At 35.6% G+C, this 18,431-nt stretch overlaps 1 protein-coding gene across 1 annotated transcript; it reads left to right on the forward strand.

Annotated features, from left to right (window-relative positions):
* The first annotated feature begins 224 nt into the window (after positions 1 to 224).
* LOC128508429 (uncharacterized) lies at positions 225 to 17,171 on the forward strand. Its single transcript, XM_053479770.1, has 14 exons — positions 225 to 310; positions 1,155 to 1,783; positions 1,975 to 2,070; positions 5,400 to 5,633; positions 6,250 to 6,397; positions 6,564 to 6,590; positions 8,023 to 8,564; positions 10,102 to 10,180; positions 12,859 to 13,496; positions 14,864 to 14,959; positions 15,108 to 15,341; positions 15,514 to 15,661; positions 15,872 to 15,898; positions 16,006 to 17,171. Exons 1-14 carry the CDS (start codon positions 304 to 306, stop codon positions 16,557 to 16,559), a joined length of 3,459 nt encoding a protein of 1,152 aa, XP_053335745.1. The 5' UTR covers positions 225 to 303; the 3' UTR covers positions 16,560 to 17,171.
* The last annotated feature ends 1,260 nt before the right edge of the window (positions 17,172 to 18,431 follow it).

The following is an 18,431-nucleotide window of genomic DNA, read 5'->3' on the forward strand; positions in this document are numbered from 1 at the left end:
AAGGAGGCAAATATTTTTTCACTCCACTGAATAAAGAATAATGGATTTACTTACTCCTAATGTCTCGTCCCTTTTTGGTTTAACCATGTGATCTTAACCCACGGATTAGCCACATAAACCAGCCTCCCCAACTCATGCATAAGTTTGCCCCACCCAGAAAAAAGGCAGGACGGCTTTTTTCAAACATTTACTGTAGGTGTTTGCCCACTTACAGATAAGTTGAGAAACAGGTTTCGCTTAGGAAGTAACTAAACAGCACTCAGAGAAGTAAGGGAATAAGAGAGCACAAGTCAACATATAACCATGCAGAGTAAGAAAGATTTTCATTTTTTGTCTATTTTCATGTTTGTTTAATTGCTTGTTTTAGGTGTTAATTCTGGTATAGAGGGAATAGGGTAGGCTGTGAATTCAAAGAATTTTGTAAAATACACACCATAACATTCCTTATAGTTGTTGAGTTTTAATTAAGAACGTATTTCTGCTTTTATAAGGATTTTTTTTTTACATTTAATGAAATAAAAGTACTCCCATGCATTTTCTGAAAACTTGATGAATAAAGACCAGTGTAATAGGAAACTATTTTCATTTAGATGCTGATGTCTAGCCCGTGCTGCTGCATTCCTAACATGACTTGCCTCTCAAGGTTATAAAAGTGTTATGGCATTTCAGTAATCATGCCTGTTTTATTTGTTTCTGTTAATGATTACAGTTTTTATAGATATTTCTGGTGAAAGTACATCAAAAGCAGGAAGAAGTAACAGATGTACAGTATGCTTTTGATGCATTAGTTGGTTAAGTTTTTGACCATAGATCAAAAGATCAAACTCCTTTAGTGGTTTTCCATGGAGGACACAGAAAATGCAAGATTGTTAAGAGAGAAAATAAAATGAAATAAATTATAAATTATGAATTTATATGTATTGTATTTGTTTTGCTATTGCATGCAACTACCAAGCCTTGATCAAAGGTTGATCTTTACCATGTGAGGAAATCAATTTGAGATAGCAAAGTGTGTGGTGTGTGTCTATCTATCTATATATATATATATAGACATATATATCGGTTTTCCAGATTAGATTTCAGTAATTTTCTCAACGTAAATATGTCCATGTGCTTTCTCAGCTAAAAACAAAATGTATCTCTTACCCTCCTAGGCCCAGCATCTAGAGGCCGCACATTGTCAGAAGAGCAGTTTTCATGCTCCATTTGTCTAGAAGTTTTTGTGGAGCCTGTCTCAACGCCATGTGGACATAGCTTTTGCAAGGCTTGCCTGCAGGGCTTCTGGAACCACAGCAACAAGATCCTGTGCCCAATGTGCAAGAAGACCTTCTCCAAAAAACCCGAGCTATGTGTGAACCGTGTTCTTGCTGAGATTGCAGAGCAGTTCCAAGGCATTTCTGTTGCTCAAGTGGCGGGTGCTGAAGGGGTGGCTTCACCAAAACCTGAAAAAAAAGATGAGGACAGCGGTGAGTACGCCAAATCCGGTGATATTCCATGCGATGCCTGCATTGGGAGAAAGCTGAAGGCCTTGAAGTCTTGCTTAAGTTGTCCAGGATCCTTCTGCGAAGGCCACCTGCGGCAGCACAAAAAGGTGAAGGCAATGGCTAAGCACAAGCTAGTGGAACCTATCCATCACCTGCAGGAAAAGGTGTGTAAAAAGCACGAGCGCCTCTTGGATGCCTACTGTCGCAAGGAGCATGTGTGCGTGTGCCGAGAGTGCGCCGAGGTTGCACATAAGTCACACAATATAATCTCAGTGGAACGTGAATATAAGAAGCTATCGGTGAGTGGGTGGAATTGATTCTAATACCGTTAATCTTCGCAACATAATAAATATTAAAATACCACATTTTTTTCTTCAGTTTTGACTGCTATGCCTAATTTATTTTCTACTTTTACAGCTCAGTGGTCATACAAAAAAAATTTTTTTTTTTTTTTTTTTTGTAAAAGTTATTGAAGTTGTATTTTCCACAGAATCAACTGGAGATGAGACGATCTGAGCTGAAACATCTGATTAAAGACAGAGTCAAGAAACTGGAAGAGATCAAGCAGTCCATTGCAGTTATCAAAGTGAGTCTCAACTAATGCCAAGAAATTTAAATAAGGCTGAAGATACATTTTTAAAGCCATTTTCTGACCCAGATTTCTATATGCTGGTGTCTGATAAACCTTGATACAATATTTTTATACATATGACATACATGACACATTGTTTTGTTGTTAGAATTGTGCAGTGTTATTTTACTAATTAATATCAATTAGTTAATACTTAGTTTTTACATGTAAGAGGACTATTGACCTACTATCTATACTTTTTTGTGTGCTTTGTTGTGGGTGCTGAGCTCTTATTATGGAAATACTGTAGGAAACTAATATGAAAAACTGATAGAGAGCTGATAATCTACACAAGTTATGCTGTTACATGACGTGACTTATTCTGATTTAACTGCTTTATTCGCTTTTACTGTGGTGAATTACATTAGTATAATCCATCACTGGATCAGACCAGAAAAAGAAAACAGTTTGGTGTAAAGTTGTTAGTCTAAGTAAGAATGAAACAGCTGGAAAGCAAATTTATTGTTACCACAACATTTCAGAGTATTGATCTGTTTATAGTTACTTTTACTGGGACTGGTTAATATCTTATTTCACTACGTTTTAAAGCTGAAAGCTTTCTTTAAATATATTACTTACTAAGATACATAATTCATAGACACTGGAGCCTCCTTAAAAAATCCCATCAAGAAAACTTTAACAATACAACAAAAATTTATTATCATCATTATTATTATTATTATTATTATTATTATTATTATTGGCAACGCATTGGCTTCATGGCTGGGCTCGATTCCTGCCTCTGTATCCATGGAGTTTGCATGTTCTCCCCATGCTTGGTGGGTTTCCTTCGGATTCTCCCCACAGTCCAAAGGCATGCAGATTAGGCTACTTGAGGTTCCTAAATTACCCGTTATGTGTAAATGTTGACCGGAGGTTCCACACGGACGTACAAAATGGGAATAAATTCAATGGTCACCACTGGCCTCCACTGTTCCTAGTTGGACTACAGAGGTTCCTATATGTATGTATGTATGTATGTATGTATGTATGTATGTATGTATGTATGTATGTATGGATGGATGGATGGATAGATTATTTGATTTTTATATATTTAATAAATCTAAACATTTGCAACATCAATCACAAAACCTTGCAGCCAGAAAAATCCAAGTTGGGAAAATCTGTTTACAAGAATCCATCCTTATGGACCAAATTTGGACAGCTTTCTAAAAAATATTATGCCATTGATGTTGTTGGCCAGTTCTTTTATTTTTTGGTGTTGTTTAGTTATATTTATGATATACTATTATAAATAAAATAAATAAAACCAAGAGAAATAAGTAAACAAAATTCCTTCAAAGCAGAACACACGAACTGCAAGAAAGTAGGGCACAAGCTACTGTTAGAGCTTACACACGCATACAGACTTTCATGTGGTACAAACTAAATTTAATCAGTTCAGTTAGGCCCCTGGGGAAAAATATGAGTTGGTCAAATGAGACATTTGATTTGTTTAAACATACATTTCAAAAGAATTGAATTAAACTTTAGTGCTTCAGTAATTTCCCGCCAGCCCACGTCACTCTCGCTATAAATGGGCAGCTCTTATTAAAAATGAATGATTCCTGATGGCAAGTGCAGGGGCAGAGTAAAGAAAAAGGTCAGCTCTATTGTAGATGGAGCTCACTTTCAGAAACCATTTAAATAACAGCATGAGAAGAAGAAACTCTGGGAAAACTGCGTAAAATTATATTTGAGAGCAGAGTTTACCACTAAAATTACATTTTAAAACAAAAACAGATCTCTATGGAAAAAAGTTAATCATAAGAAATGAGGGATCTTTATTGTAATGGAGCTGTTTTTCTGTCTGGCAGTTTCATATACTGTACTGCCATTGTGTCTGCTTGTGCAAACACGACTTTTAAAATCTAACTGGCCTAACCAGTGGGACCACTGCAAATATTTACTTTCCACACCCACTATAGTGCCATGAAAAGACTCAGGGAAGTAGATATATTGCATTTTGCGCAATAATCATGAATAACACTAAATACAATATAGAAATTTAGACCAGCATGTGTCAGGTGTAAGAGTAGCAGTACATCAGGATTTTTTTTCTAGCAAAAATGTTAAATTCCACACTGTGTCAATAATGCACTTATTATAATGATAATTAGAAATAAGTAGGATACGCTGGTGTTACAAAATAACAAGCTTTTAACGGTTCCCAGATGGATCTTTTGTTCGAAAAAAAAAAAAAAGGTAATGAAGTTAGACAGGATGGCTGATGAAAAATCAAAACCCAAAACGAAAAGTCTCTTACGACAGAGAAGATCAGTCCTACATTCTCTGTGATTTCTTTTTTTGTTGTTGTTAAGTTGACAATTGCAAATTAAAGAGAAGTCATGGTGTATGTGAAAGCATAAACAATGTAGATTTGGTCATGGCCTAAAGGAAACAATGGTGTGTTTACGATGCTTTGTAGTAAAACCAGTCAGACCAGTCACTGCCAAACACATGAGCTAGGTGTGCCTGGACAGCTTGTAAATATGTGTAGTATTGTATGTACCATTAATATGAAAGGAGTCTGTAGTGTACTAACATACTGCCCCAAATCAATATAAATCAACATACTGTAGATTATTTCAGATCAGGTGTAAACCAGGTCAAATAAAAGGCTGAGGAAATCATATATTGGATCTCCAGCTCTATACTTTTATTGGTATAAACCCAAATGACTAGACTAAGGTGTCCTAGCTAACATAAGAAGTATAGGTAAAGTATTGATCCAAGCAAAGAGAACCTAGTATATGACTTCCTGTGTAGCAATAGTGTTCACATCAGATTAAAAAAAATTATTATATGTTTAAATGGCAGTTTAGTTGTTAGCGCTGTCGCCCTGCACCTCCAGGGTTCGGGTTTGATTCCCACTTCAGGTTCTGTGTGTGTTGAGTTTGCATGTTCTCCTTGTGTTTCATGGGTTTATTCCTGGTTTTCCGGAGCTTTTTTTCTTTTACTTAGATTAGGCTAATTGGCGTTTCCAAGTGAATGCACATGTGAATGTTGACCGAAGATTCTACAGCAGTCGTGAAATAGGAATAAATACAATGGTCGCCATTGGTCTCTACTGTCTCTAGTTGGACTACAGGTGTTCCTACTGTAGATGAATGGGTGCAATATGTTTAAATAATAGCATAAATTCTTTAAAAAACTGAGCAAATATGTGACCATTATGTGTATTGGTAGTGAAACTGTATGCAAAAAGTGACCTGAAATACAACTAGGAAATGAATTTGCACACATTTAATATAGGTGGTCATGCGTGTGCATATATTTTGTAGTCGAGCAGTCAGCGGGAGATAGAGGAGAGCTGGGCTGTGTTCGCTGAGCTGCAAAGGCTGCTGGAGCAAAGTCAGGCCCAATTGGTGGAACATATCACATACCGGCAGAAGCTGGCTGAGGAGCAGGCACGAGATTTGGCTAGCCGTCTGGAGCATGAGCTTAACATGCTCAAAAACAGGAGCAGTGACCTGGACGTCCTCGCAAATACCCAGGACAAAGTGCTCTTCCTGCAGGTATGCATCTATATAATTACTGTTGATTTCTTGAATCTGATTAGTCAAACGTTGCTGATTAATTTTTTTATAATGATGTCTTTGTTTATAATGATGGATGTAATTATATTACCGTATTGCTTTCATCAATTTTAATACTTAACTTAATCTAAGGCTAATATAATCTATTGATTAAAACATATTTGATCATATGGGGAAGTTTTTCTTTAAGAAGAATTTATGTAGTATTTACAGAGTTTTTATTTATTTGATAAAGTGAGAAAATGACTGTTTATAGTTGCTGCATTCAGTGAACAGAAAGTAACACTTTTTCCACACCATTAATGGTGACTACGGATGGTTAAACATGTCTGATCTTTAATAAATTAAAACTGCTCATCTGCGATAAAAAAGGAATGAAAGATCTATTTGAATAAACACATTAATATAACACATTCTCACCAATCAGATTCAAGAATTGAACAGCCTAGATGTACAGTATAACATGTACATGACTTAATAAGTTGGCAAAGTGATGTAGTGGCTAGTGGTGTGGCTTCACACTACCAGGGTCAAGGTTTTGAGTCCTTTGTTAATGCATGTATTAAACATGTGTTTTTTTCTTATTTGGTTGTAGCTCTTGCCCAGTCTTCCTCCCCCACCTGAACCAAGTGACTGGACAGGTGTGTCTGTGAACACTGACTTGTACCTGGGCACTATCAGGAAGTCTGTCTCTTCACTCATAGAGAAGTTCCAGGAAGAGATGAAGCATCTGTATGGGAAAGGTAACATATTTCACCAGTTAAACCATAAAAAATCATAAAAGCTGAAATAAATTAATTAATTTAGAAGACAAATATGTTACTAAAAATGCATAGGATTTAGGTTTTATTGATTTATGTTCATGGTTTCTGTACAGTAAACACCTTACTTTTTTTTTTTTTTTTACAGAACTGAAAAAAATGCAGAGTTACACAAGTAAGTGTTGTTTTTTCACAAAATTTTCAGTAGCTCTGCAAAACTTCATGTTATATAATACCAACAGTATTATTGAAATATTAAAATAATACAACAGTTAGCTCCAATAAAGCAATCCGTTTGGACGAGAGACATTCTATGACTGGTCACAAAGGATGGTAGCAAGTTTAGGCATCAAGTTACATCATTTACAATCATCAATAACGCCATCTGTTGGTTGTTCAGTAGGTCTGTAGGTTTGTACTGAGCAACTGCCTGACAAAAAACACATTTAAAACAAGTCATGGAGGCACGTTTAATATGTCACCTTTAACAAAACCTTTACTTTCAAGTCATTTGGAATTACACCTGAACCATCCATGTTCCTTTATTTATGGCTACAAAGCTAACTATCTTCTAAAACAAAGTTTAATTCCAAATTACTCTCTAAAGAGCCAACAGCATCACAGCTGTGCTGCACGTGCTGTAATATTAACAGCAATTTTATTTTATTTTAAAAATCGCGTTTTCATTAAAATTATAGCTCTGAGATAGCAATAAAATACTCATTATAGCTTTTTTAAACCTTTTTACATTTTTTAAATATAAATATGTTTCACAATTTAAAAAACATATGATCTTTACTATTATAAAGTTTACTATAAGGAGGCATTTTTTTTATTTAACAGAAGGAGTCTCCAGTGTCAGCACTTTGTAACAGTCATGAAAGTCAGCATTTTCAGCATTCCACTTAAAAGAGAAAACATGTTAGTGAGCGAACAAGTGTTTATGGTTGTCATAAGTCAACTATACATCATCATGTAAAAATGATTTATGTATTTTACAACAAAAAATGTAACATAAATAGATAAAATACTGTGCTCTCAACTAAAAAACTTAATCCCTGCCACATTTATACTGGATACTAATTCATGAGAGATAATAAACTTTGGAATATGCAGTTGCTAAAAAAGAAATCAATTTAAGCATCAGACCACACCACAACATCACCACAGTGATTGTTTTTCTGTAACAGTACAGTATATATATATATATATATATATATATATATATATATATATATATATATATATATATATATATAGGGATGCATTTCAATTTTCAAAACTTATTATTAGTTTTAGACAGACAAATCCCCTTTGTATGCATGAAAAGTCAAATAAACTTATTACTCAAACTATTACTATTAACTGTAATGGCCAATATGGATTACAATGTAATTATCATTGTAAGGAATGTAAGATTTTATAAGTCAAGTTCTATTAAGGATGTTTCATCATGTAAATAATATTTTGACAATGGATGCACTTTTTAAAATCCAAATTAATCTGTACCATTTAAATCTAAACAGTTGAGCAGCATGTACTGTAAGCATTATCAACTGAATTTTAACAACACACAATGCTAACTGAACCATTTTGTCCTTATAAAGGCGAGGTGCTTTTGGACCCATCTACAGCACAGCGAAACCTGGTTGTTTCTGAGGATGGTCGTCAGGTTTATTATGAAGAGGGCCGGAAAGGCTCATCCCAGTCAGACAACCCGCGTCGCTTCAGCCCGGCCCTGTTTGCCCTTGCTCGTGAAGGCTTCTTCTCTGGTAGGCACTACTGGGAAGTGGACATGGGTCGGAAGACAGCATGGACCCTGGGAGTGGCTCTGGCATCTGCTCGACGCAAAGGAGATATCCGTCTCAATCCTGAAGGTGGTTTCTGGTGCTTATGGCTAAAAAACAGTGAGGTAAAAGCTCTGGCCTCAAGCAGGATTCCTCTTCAACTGGCCACGCTGCCACAGAAGGTGGGTATCTACTTGGACTTTGAGGGAGGACAGGTTTCATTCTATGATGTAAAGGCACAGTCTCACCTTTACACATTCATGGACACGTTTGATGAAGGTGTGTACCCTATTTTTAGCCCATGTGGCAATCAAGAGGGAATAAATTCAGGAGTGCTGTCCATCACATCTGTAAAACATAAAGCATCATGATTGTTTTTTTTTTTTTAAGTGTTTAAACATTTACCTGAGTTCAAGTATATGACTCAATATAGTTACATACCAAATTTTTTATGGCTGTTGGATAAGGAGAAAATGAAATGCTATATCAACAATGTGTGATTAATCCTTTATGTTTTCGATACTACAATTCATTAATGCTCAGTAGTTGAGATCAATTGTATATTCCTTACTACTGTATGTTCTACTAACAAATGCATGGGAACACATCCTCAAACTGGAAGACTGTGCTAACTCTGGTTTTTAAAGGAATGTGTATCCCAAACCTTTTTTAATATGACTGTGTATTTAGCCTCTGTTTTCTTGTTTAGTTAGGCTTGATAAACTAATGCGCACAAATGTTATAATTCCAATGGAGAAATAGACAGTGATTGATAGAGATCGATGTAGCTCTCGAATCAGCATCTGTTAGTCTACTGTACATGTAAGAAACTCTGATGGATGATTATAATTTTGTCTCATAATGCTATCAATGAAGAAACAGATGCAGAAGCATTGTTAACATTTTACTAACAAATTAAAGTGCAATTAATAAAAGTTTATTTTATGTATGTACTCAGGTCATGCACGCTCAGTGGTGCACTTGGTTACACAACAACATTATACCATAATTAGGCCTATATATGAGTATGAGTAAAACACAAAATAACAATAAATAATAATAATAATAATAATAATAATAATTATTATTATTATTATTATTATTATTATTATTATTACTGCTAGCTCAGATGAAGTAAGGGCTGGCTAAAGCAGAATAAAACATGTAGCATGGTGAATTTTACAGAATGCACTGCGGTGTGACAACATGATCTCAAGCCCTGTTGAGTTTGTAATCAAGACTTACTGGATTTTCCTTTATAAATATTTTTTTGTTCTTTGTAAAATTCTTGAAGGTTTGTCAATAATGTTTTATTTTTCCTAAGTATATTAACTTGTAAATATAAAGGTAGGTAGGGTGTCTTTCAGTATCCTGTAACTGGAAAGAAATGAATCTTATTTTCTGCCTTTTCCCTGTATGTTTGCAGCAACCATACTTTAACATGCCACATTAATGCTTCGTTTGTGATTAACATTATGCAAAAAGCGACTATATTTCAAGAACTTTGTACTTTTCAAAACATTACTCAATTTTGTACATTTCTTTTTATCAAATATATATATATATAGATATAATTATTGATTTTTTTTTTTTTAATGAATAATGAAGTAAAAATCTAAATGAAGACTGATTGGTATATAAACTGTATGTTATGTTCAGACTACTACAATTCAACTTTCATACATATATTCTTTCTATTGTTTGTAACTTCCATTTTAAACATTTTTGAATAAATGTGGCATCAATGGCATTATTTTCTTTGCTTCATAAAAAGTTGAAAGTTAATGTGCGGGGTTAACTGTTTGTCTCAAGGGATCCCCCTAGTCTGGAAATACAAATACTAAACTAGGCCAAGAGGAGAAGGTGGGGTAGGGGATTTTGGGGGCTGATATTTTTGAGCTGGAGTCAGCTGTGTCGCCTGTCACTGCAGTACAACACTCGCTTTACACAAGGGCCTCTCCGCAGTTCCAGCTTCCTGGTGAGTCAACATTTTAAACAAAATTGTTTTATAACTTATAACACATACATACACATTGCCAAACCATACATAAATACACACACAAACCATACACCTTTTTTTATTATTTCATAACTGGAAGACATGTTTTCTGATATAAATGCCATGCTTTCAGTTTTGCATAGTGCCAAACGTTTTCTACAAGACAAATAATCAAATGCAGTCTGCATAAAATGATATATATATATATTATAATGAAATGAAGTTATATATTAATAAGTAATATTCATTTATGAGTAGCATGGTGAAGCAGGGCAGTGACTAGACTAGTATATTTGGAAATGGAAATCTATGAATAGACAGGCCTTGCCTTTCTGCCCTGCTTTCAAAGCTGTGGTATGCTGCTTATGAGCATATGCCAGGAGTCACAACAGAAAGACTGCTAATGAACTAATCATGCCTACTTGCACAAGTGTTACATTACTGTACAGTGCTGTGCATAAGCCCATCCCTCAAGCACACCGGAATGATTTTCCGTCACTTTCTTTCCAAGAGAGGAAAAATAATATCTGCATAATGTGATTGAAAATTATGTACAATTTTGTAAGTGCTTGATGATCCAATTAATAAACTGTTTGCCATGGTTGAAAGCTTATGAAAACAAAAGGAGTAATCTAAGTTGTCTGCATTAAGTATAACATCACAAGACAGATTTCCAACTTAAAAGTCATGAATAATCTTCCACCAGCACACTAAATGTCTTTCTAGTTAAAATGGAGGGAGCAAGACGTTCCTTTTCATTTACTTATTCTTTTTTTTGTACCAAATTCAAAAAGGTAAAAGTAGTAAACAAAAGTGAAGGTATTACAGGGTTCCTCCTAGCCATCACTCTGTCCTATCCACACTTACCACGCATGCGCATACCAAAGAGACGTCATGTTTCACTGCTTAAGCACCCCACCCATTAATCCATGCCACTGCTCCCAGCAACATATCGGTACATGTTAAGTATTGAAAGCTTCTTTAAAAATAGTTTGTGTTTTATTGCACTTTTAATTTAATTTTATTGTCATTTGCGATGTTAATTTAACAATTAACTAGTGAATTGATGGATAATGTTATATCAACACAGAAAGTGCTACAAATGTTAAAGCGATATTATTAATAGTGTTACCTGTATGTGTTTTTTTTTTTTTTGTGGTAAAAAAAAAATAGGTAAAATATATAAGGAAAGTAGCATGGACTGATATAATGAAAAATTTTTGCAGGGTAGGAAAAAAGCTCCTGCGACAATTGTGCACCTGCGAACATGCACACAATGTATGAGCCAGTTCTTAAACAAATAGCCCTACAATAGCTCTGGTTACATCCCTGAAATGAAAAGTAATCAATAGATATATATCATTAATCTAGCTCATAACATAAATATGGAAGTGAAAAAATCATTTAAAACATAAAAAAAAGAGTCTGGATTATGGATTGCAAATGTAAATTAGTTAATGCACAATCAGTTGGCATCAGGAGTCACATAATAGATTGAAAGGGGTGCATCACTGGAATTGTTCCAGTAAGGCCAGACCTTGTTGGAGAACACACCTTTTACAAACAGCATCATAATGACCAATGCCATCTGGGATAAAGCTTTTAAAAAGCTTGCTTTGGTTATAAAAATTATATATTTTTGAAAATCGAACTAGGAAGCACAAATAATTCAACTAACAAATAAAGGTTTTGTTGTTGTTGTTGTTCAATTAACCTAAACATAATTTTTTACCTGTACATGTACAAATGTTAGACATCTGAAGTAAATCAAGTGTCAGAAATCTCATTGGCGTAAATAAATGCAAGTTGCTACAGTATACTGTAATAACAGTAAAATGTTAGTCAAAGCCCACTACCAACATTTAATGTTCCATTTTAAATTGTCTCTAACATACATAGTTCGATATAAACTATTCAAGCAACTGTAATGTACCTACTGTTCACAGCATAACTAATGAAAATGCAAATACTATATGACAGCAGTTTTGTCTTGTCTGAGTACATATCTCCATATCATCCATATCTCTCAGGTGTATAAGGGTGGAGGGGAATTACATTTGTGTAAAGTGCTGATTTTGCAGCAAGCTTTTATTTCTAATCGAGACAGTATCTGCATACTGACTACGCAGGAACACATTTTAGAAGAATAAAGATATGGAATGAGCAGTGGAGTTAATATTTAAGAACTACGGAACTACAGATTGAACCCGTCTATTTCGTCAGTGATTTCATGTTATAATGCAAATGTGGAGGAAGAATTATAGAAAAGAGTGATACTTGTAGACATGAAGTTTGTATACCTTCCAAATAGAACAGAATGTACTGTACTGTGCAAAAGTGTTAAGCCACACCTTATTTTGCTTCTTAAAAGCCTTTTTAAATGTAGTCATGAAGAATAGTTCTGCAGGCTTCCTGAAGGACTTGTCCGCCTCTTATGTTTATTTTATTTTTATTCCGAAACCTGACTAGTTTCATAATAATGTTTTTTTTTTAAACCACAGAGTGACTTATGACTCATTCAAACATAAACCTTATGAATCATTTAAGCATAAAACATAAGGCCGGGTCAGCGGTGGCTAAGAGTGGTGTAATTAGAAGCATGACAAATCTAATGTAGGTTTAACAAAGTGACATCAGACAATTTCCCATTTTCCCAGGAATGGCTTCTCCTACAAGCATGCTAGCAGAAGAGCAGGTCCATTGTTCCATCTGCTTGGATGTCTTCACCAATCCAGTGTCCATCCCCTGTGGCCACAACTTCTGCATGGCCTGCATTAGAGGCTACTGGAGGACCAGTTCCTTCTTCATGTGCCCCATGTGCAAAAAAACCTTTTTCAAGCAGCCAGACATTAGCATCAACACAGTGCTACGTGAGATTGCAGAGCAGTTCAAGGAAATGAGAATAAGGCCTTTGCTACAGCTGCAACATGAGTCAGAGGAGCTACCAGAAGAGCTGCACTGGGATATACCAGAATTGATTCCACCAAGTGGGTCTTTGATTGAGGGGGTGTGTTGTGATGTCTGTACTGGATCTCAGAAACGGGCTGTGAAGTCCTGCCTGGTGTGCCTCACTTCATATTGTGAGGAACATCTAAAGACCCACACATCAAGATTCACTAAACACAAACTGATCGAGCCAGTGCAGAATTTGGAAGACCGCATGTGTAAGAAGCACGAGAGGCTCCTGGAACTGTTTTGTAAGAAAGATCAGATCATGGTGTGTGTGCTATGTACAGAGATGGACCACAGGGCACATTACACCGTGCCAGTTGAACGAGAATGGAGTGAGAAAAAGGTACAAAGGCAAAAAGAATTTATTAGTCCTTGTTTTGGTGTATTCATGCCTTGCAAATTTTAGAGTTCTAGAAACCGTTTAAGTAGACTGATTCAAATCCACCAACTAATTTGCAGGCTCTTTTCAAGCTGCATTAGCTGCGTAAAGCCAGCTCCAGGCTGTGCAATTACAGCAGTCTTTTAAGATTATTACTTGTCACACTGTAAGGCATGATCCCCCCCTCCCCCCCCCCAAAAAAATGCTGTTTGTATTCTTTAACACTGCACAATAGATAGCTCCCTATTAAAGATTATACAGCGATGATCCTATAAGGACAGACCTGTGATTAAAGAAAATTAGTACATGTTGCTTAATCAGTGTCATACGGGCTTGTGCAGGAAATTTGGTTGCATAAATAGAAACATTGTTTAAGTAAGCTTAAGAGTTTTTTTTCTGTATATCAGCATATTTTTGCTGCCTTTTCACCATTGCCACTATCGAATTTGTAGCTGTCTCATGAATTCTAACCACATATTGATGGCTTTTAGATGAGTTTTCCAGCAGCAGTCACAAAAGGAATTTCATTTTAAAAAATTTTCACTGTTAAAACTTTTGGTCGCAAAGACAATAAATCAGCCAACAGAGAGCGTGTCACATTCCTGGACTGCCAATCCTACTTAAAACCAAAAAAATTATTTTTATCATGTACAGTTTTTGTCTAAAACAGAAAGTCTACAGAAAAAAAAAACTATATTATATAGTATATATATTATAAATAATAATAATATAATATTAATAAATAATAATAATATAATATTAATAAATATATTATATTAATACACTATATTAAAACCTAAAACACTATTCCCAGTATTATGCGGGTTCCCCTTATGCCGACTGGGCAACTCCAGTCTCTCAGGTCATGACTCAACACAACCTCTAGGTTGTGCTGTGGTGTCTGGAACCGAGACATTAGTAGTGGATTGTTGTAATGCTGTGGGTTACGGGTGAAGCCTCCATGGACCAGACTTGTTTGTCCTGGGCATTCCATGGGTCCTCAGTTGGATAAAAATTTTTAGCCTGCCAAGCACAAACACAGAAAGCTTTGATCCACGATCCATGTTCTGATATCTTTGTATTATGGCCAGCAATTGAATTTTTGGTTGTTTATTTGTGCTGCATAAACTTTTCTGTGAAATCAGACTGGACAGGCTGGCCTTTGGTCCACACAGAGCCTTAGGTGCCCATGATCCTGTCACCAGTTTATTGGTATATAATAATTAATAATCAGCATTATTCAGTTGACCTGGTGGTATATTAGTGTTGTGGCTGATCAGTTTACAAAGTATAGACAGATAGATGTTGATGAGTGTCTTAAATGATAACAGGCTCTGCTGAGAAAAACAGAAGCAGAGGTTCAGCAAATGATCCAGGAACGACTTAAGAAGGTGGAGGACATCAAACACTCCATCAATCTGAACAAAGTAAGTTTGAATGTTCAGCCTAAGGCTTATATTTTTAATCTGACCATAATTTTATATAGGCATCTGGGCAAATCTTACTGATAATTTAAATCATATTTCAACACGTAAAATACACATTTTCTCTTCTTCCTTGTCCTTTCCTCTTCAGGAAAGTGCTCTTAGGGAAATTGAAGACAGTGTGCAGGTGTTCACAAACTTGGTCCGTATGGTTCAAAAAGCCCAGGCCGAGCTTGTTCTCTCCATAGAAGAGAAGCAGAGGAAAACAGCATGCCGGGCTCAGGAACTCATCGAGGAACTAGAACAGGAGATCGCTATGCTGAAGACAAGAAACAGTGACATTGATAATCTTGCTCACACTGATGACCACATTTACTTTCTACAGGTGATGTTGTACAAAAAACAAAAGAAAAATGAAGGGCGGGAGGAAGGAAGCTTGCAAGTTTGAAAGTTAACAGATTTTGGTCATTTTACTAGTTTGGTTTTCATATTCTTGCAATTTTTCCTTTTGACTTATAACTAAGATTAGGACATCTAATTTAAATGTCCATCTACAGAATCTATCATCTCTAATCACATATCCACAAACTAAAGACTGGTCTGAGGTCCATGTGTCTACAGATCAGTGTTTGGGGACAATCCGGAGAGCTGTTTCCAAATTGGAGGAAACCCTAACAGAAGAGATAGGGAAACTTGCAGAAACTGGTAAGCCTTTGATCCTTCCCAATGAATACTGTGATTCAAAGAGGCTTTCCTTACAATTAGCCTCTTTACTGAGGCTAAATCAAATTATTATTATTTTGGTTATTTGGTTTGGTTTGCTTGCATATTGTACATAGTTAAGTTACTAGTTAATTTAATTTACTTTAAAATATGCAAAATAAAAACTAAAAATTAGATTTGTCTTTCTTACAGAGCTGAAGACTGTTCAGAAGTACTTAAGTATGGTTTGTGTGATAAACAATCCAAACAAAATTTCTGTAAAAAATATTGTTATTCCTTGTCCCATGTAAGTTTCTTTTTTTTCTCTCTCTCTCTCTTTTGTAAAGTGGACGTGACCCTTGATCCGGACACAGCCAATCCTTGGCTGCAGCTCTCTGAGGACAGGCGACAGTTGCGTCACCTGGGGTCATGGCAAGACCTGCCTGACACACCAGAGCGTTTTGACACAGTGGTCATAACCCTAGGCTGTGAAGGTTTCAACTCTGGTCGGCATTACTGGGAGGTCCAAGTGGGTGAAAAGGACGACTGGTATCTAGGTGTTGCCAGAGCTTCTGTCAAAAGAAAAGGGCGCATTGCTATAAGCACGAGTCAAGGCTATTGGGCATTGGCTATGAAGAAGGGACAGGAGTACAGAGTCTCCTCATCCCCACCTCTTATTCTGCCTGTCAATACCAAGCTAAAAAGAGTGGGTATCTATGTGGACTATGAAGAGGGGCAAGTGTCCTTTTATGATGCAATGTCAAAAAGTCACATCTATACTTTCATGGACTCGTTCCAAAAGAAAATTTATCCATTCTTCTACCTGTACTGCTGTGATAAGGTCTCAGACATAGTCAGCATCTGTCCAGTGATGGAGATAACACACAACAAGCAGAGCTGAACATTAAGTACGTTTGAACAAGTTTAAATTGAATTTTTGGATTTTTTTTTTTTTTTAAACATAAACTTCCTAGTGGTTGTCTTTCTTGTTTTATGAAAGAGTTGATATGATGTTTTTGTGCTTTAAACTGACACCTAGTGGCTGAAGTGTAGTGAAGCATCGTTATCACCCCTGTTATTGGAATTTGTGTGCCTAGAAGTGTCAATAACCTAACAATAATAATAACTCAGTACTTAATATCAATAAGGGTCAGTAAGTGAAAGGGATGATTTTAAAGCCAAGTTTTTAATATTGAGCAAATAAAAATGTTTTAAATGTATGTTATGGGATTGGGTTTCGCAGTATCTCCTTCCAGTACCAACCAACCGACTTATTTTCACAGATGCTGGCAACTGACAATTAGTGTAATCAATGATTGTTAGGCCTTCAGTGACACAGAGTAATGATTAAACATCCCAGTGCTGTTGTGCTATATATCAACACTCATGAAACGCCTCACATCCAATCAGATTACTCAGGCGGAACTGACTGCTGTATAAATAACTATTAGCTAGTTAGTTGGTTATACTAATAATATAAAATCTGCAATTAAATTACAGTATTTGGCTAAAATCCAACTGTCCGTCTGATCGTTGTGTCATATACATTTTCCATATTTGGCAGACACCCTTACAGCGAGCTACACACAAGTAGAGAAATGTTGTGTAGTGTTCATCAAAAGTCTATCCTAATGCTAGCAAAAATAGGTCAGCGACTATCAAGTTTATTAATATCAATTTTATTTGCATAGCGCTTTTAACAATGGTCATTGTCACATAGCAGCTGTAGGGAATGTAAATAATGCATAAAAATTCAAATGATTAGATTGTCCCCTGATATGCAAGCCCAGGGTGAAGGTGTCAAGGAAAAACTCCCAGAGATGGTAATAGGAAGAAACCTTGAGATGAACCAGATTCAACAGGGAACCCATCCTCATTTGGGTGACAACGGATAGCAGGAATTGTTCTGGAGTCAAACTGTGTGTTAGGCAGATGGAAGTTCAATATAACAGAATATGCAGAAGGGGGCTCCCTGGGAAGTAAAGCAACCACTCACTCCACTGTCAACAAACCTGAGTGTGAAATGAGAGTAGGAAAGACAGTATCCAAACATACCAGTTCGGCATAATATATATATATATATATATATATATATATATATATATATATATATATATATATATATATATATATATATATATATATATATAAATTTATTCATTTATCCAAAATGCCTGGCTAAATAAATAGGTTTTTAACACAGAGACTGTGTCTGAGTCATGAAGATTAACTGGAGGGCTATTCCATAACCTTGGGCTTTGTAAAAACAAAGCTATACCCAGTTAGAGACATAGGAAGCTGCTGAGCTGACATGGTGGTAAGTAACGCTTAGAGGGCACAACGTACAGTAAGTATCTTGTAGCCATGAGCTTGAAAAAGTTTGTACCATTTTATCACAATTTGCAGGATGTTTACACAGGCCACCTGTCTGAACCATTACAGTGAAATCACAACATGTTTGAATTCCAAATAATTGGTTGAACCATTTCACATGGAAAAGGTTTTAAGGCCAAGTGACTCAACAAACCCCTAGATCATATGACAATGTTTGCTTGCTGTATACACATGCTTTTATGTAGCTTAATATTAAGTAGTAAACTAATACTAATATAGTAAACGTATTATAAGTTATATAAACTGCTATACATGAAATATTATCCTTACTTTGTTTTTTGAAAAAAGTCTTAATAAATACATTAACTATTCAAAACCAGGTTTGAGGATATTATGTCCTTTAGTTACTCATTTATGACCCTGTCTGTAAAAACATAGC

Source organism: Clarias gariepinus, chromosome 20 (assembly GCF_024256425.1).
Source record: "Clarias gariepinus isolate MV-2021 ecotype Netherlands chromosome 20, CGAR_prim_01v2, whole genome shotgun sequence".
Taxonomy (NCBI): domain Eukaryota; kingdom Metazoa; phylum Chordata; class Actinopteri; order Siluriformes; family Clariidae; genus Clarias; species Clarias gariepinus.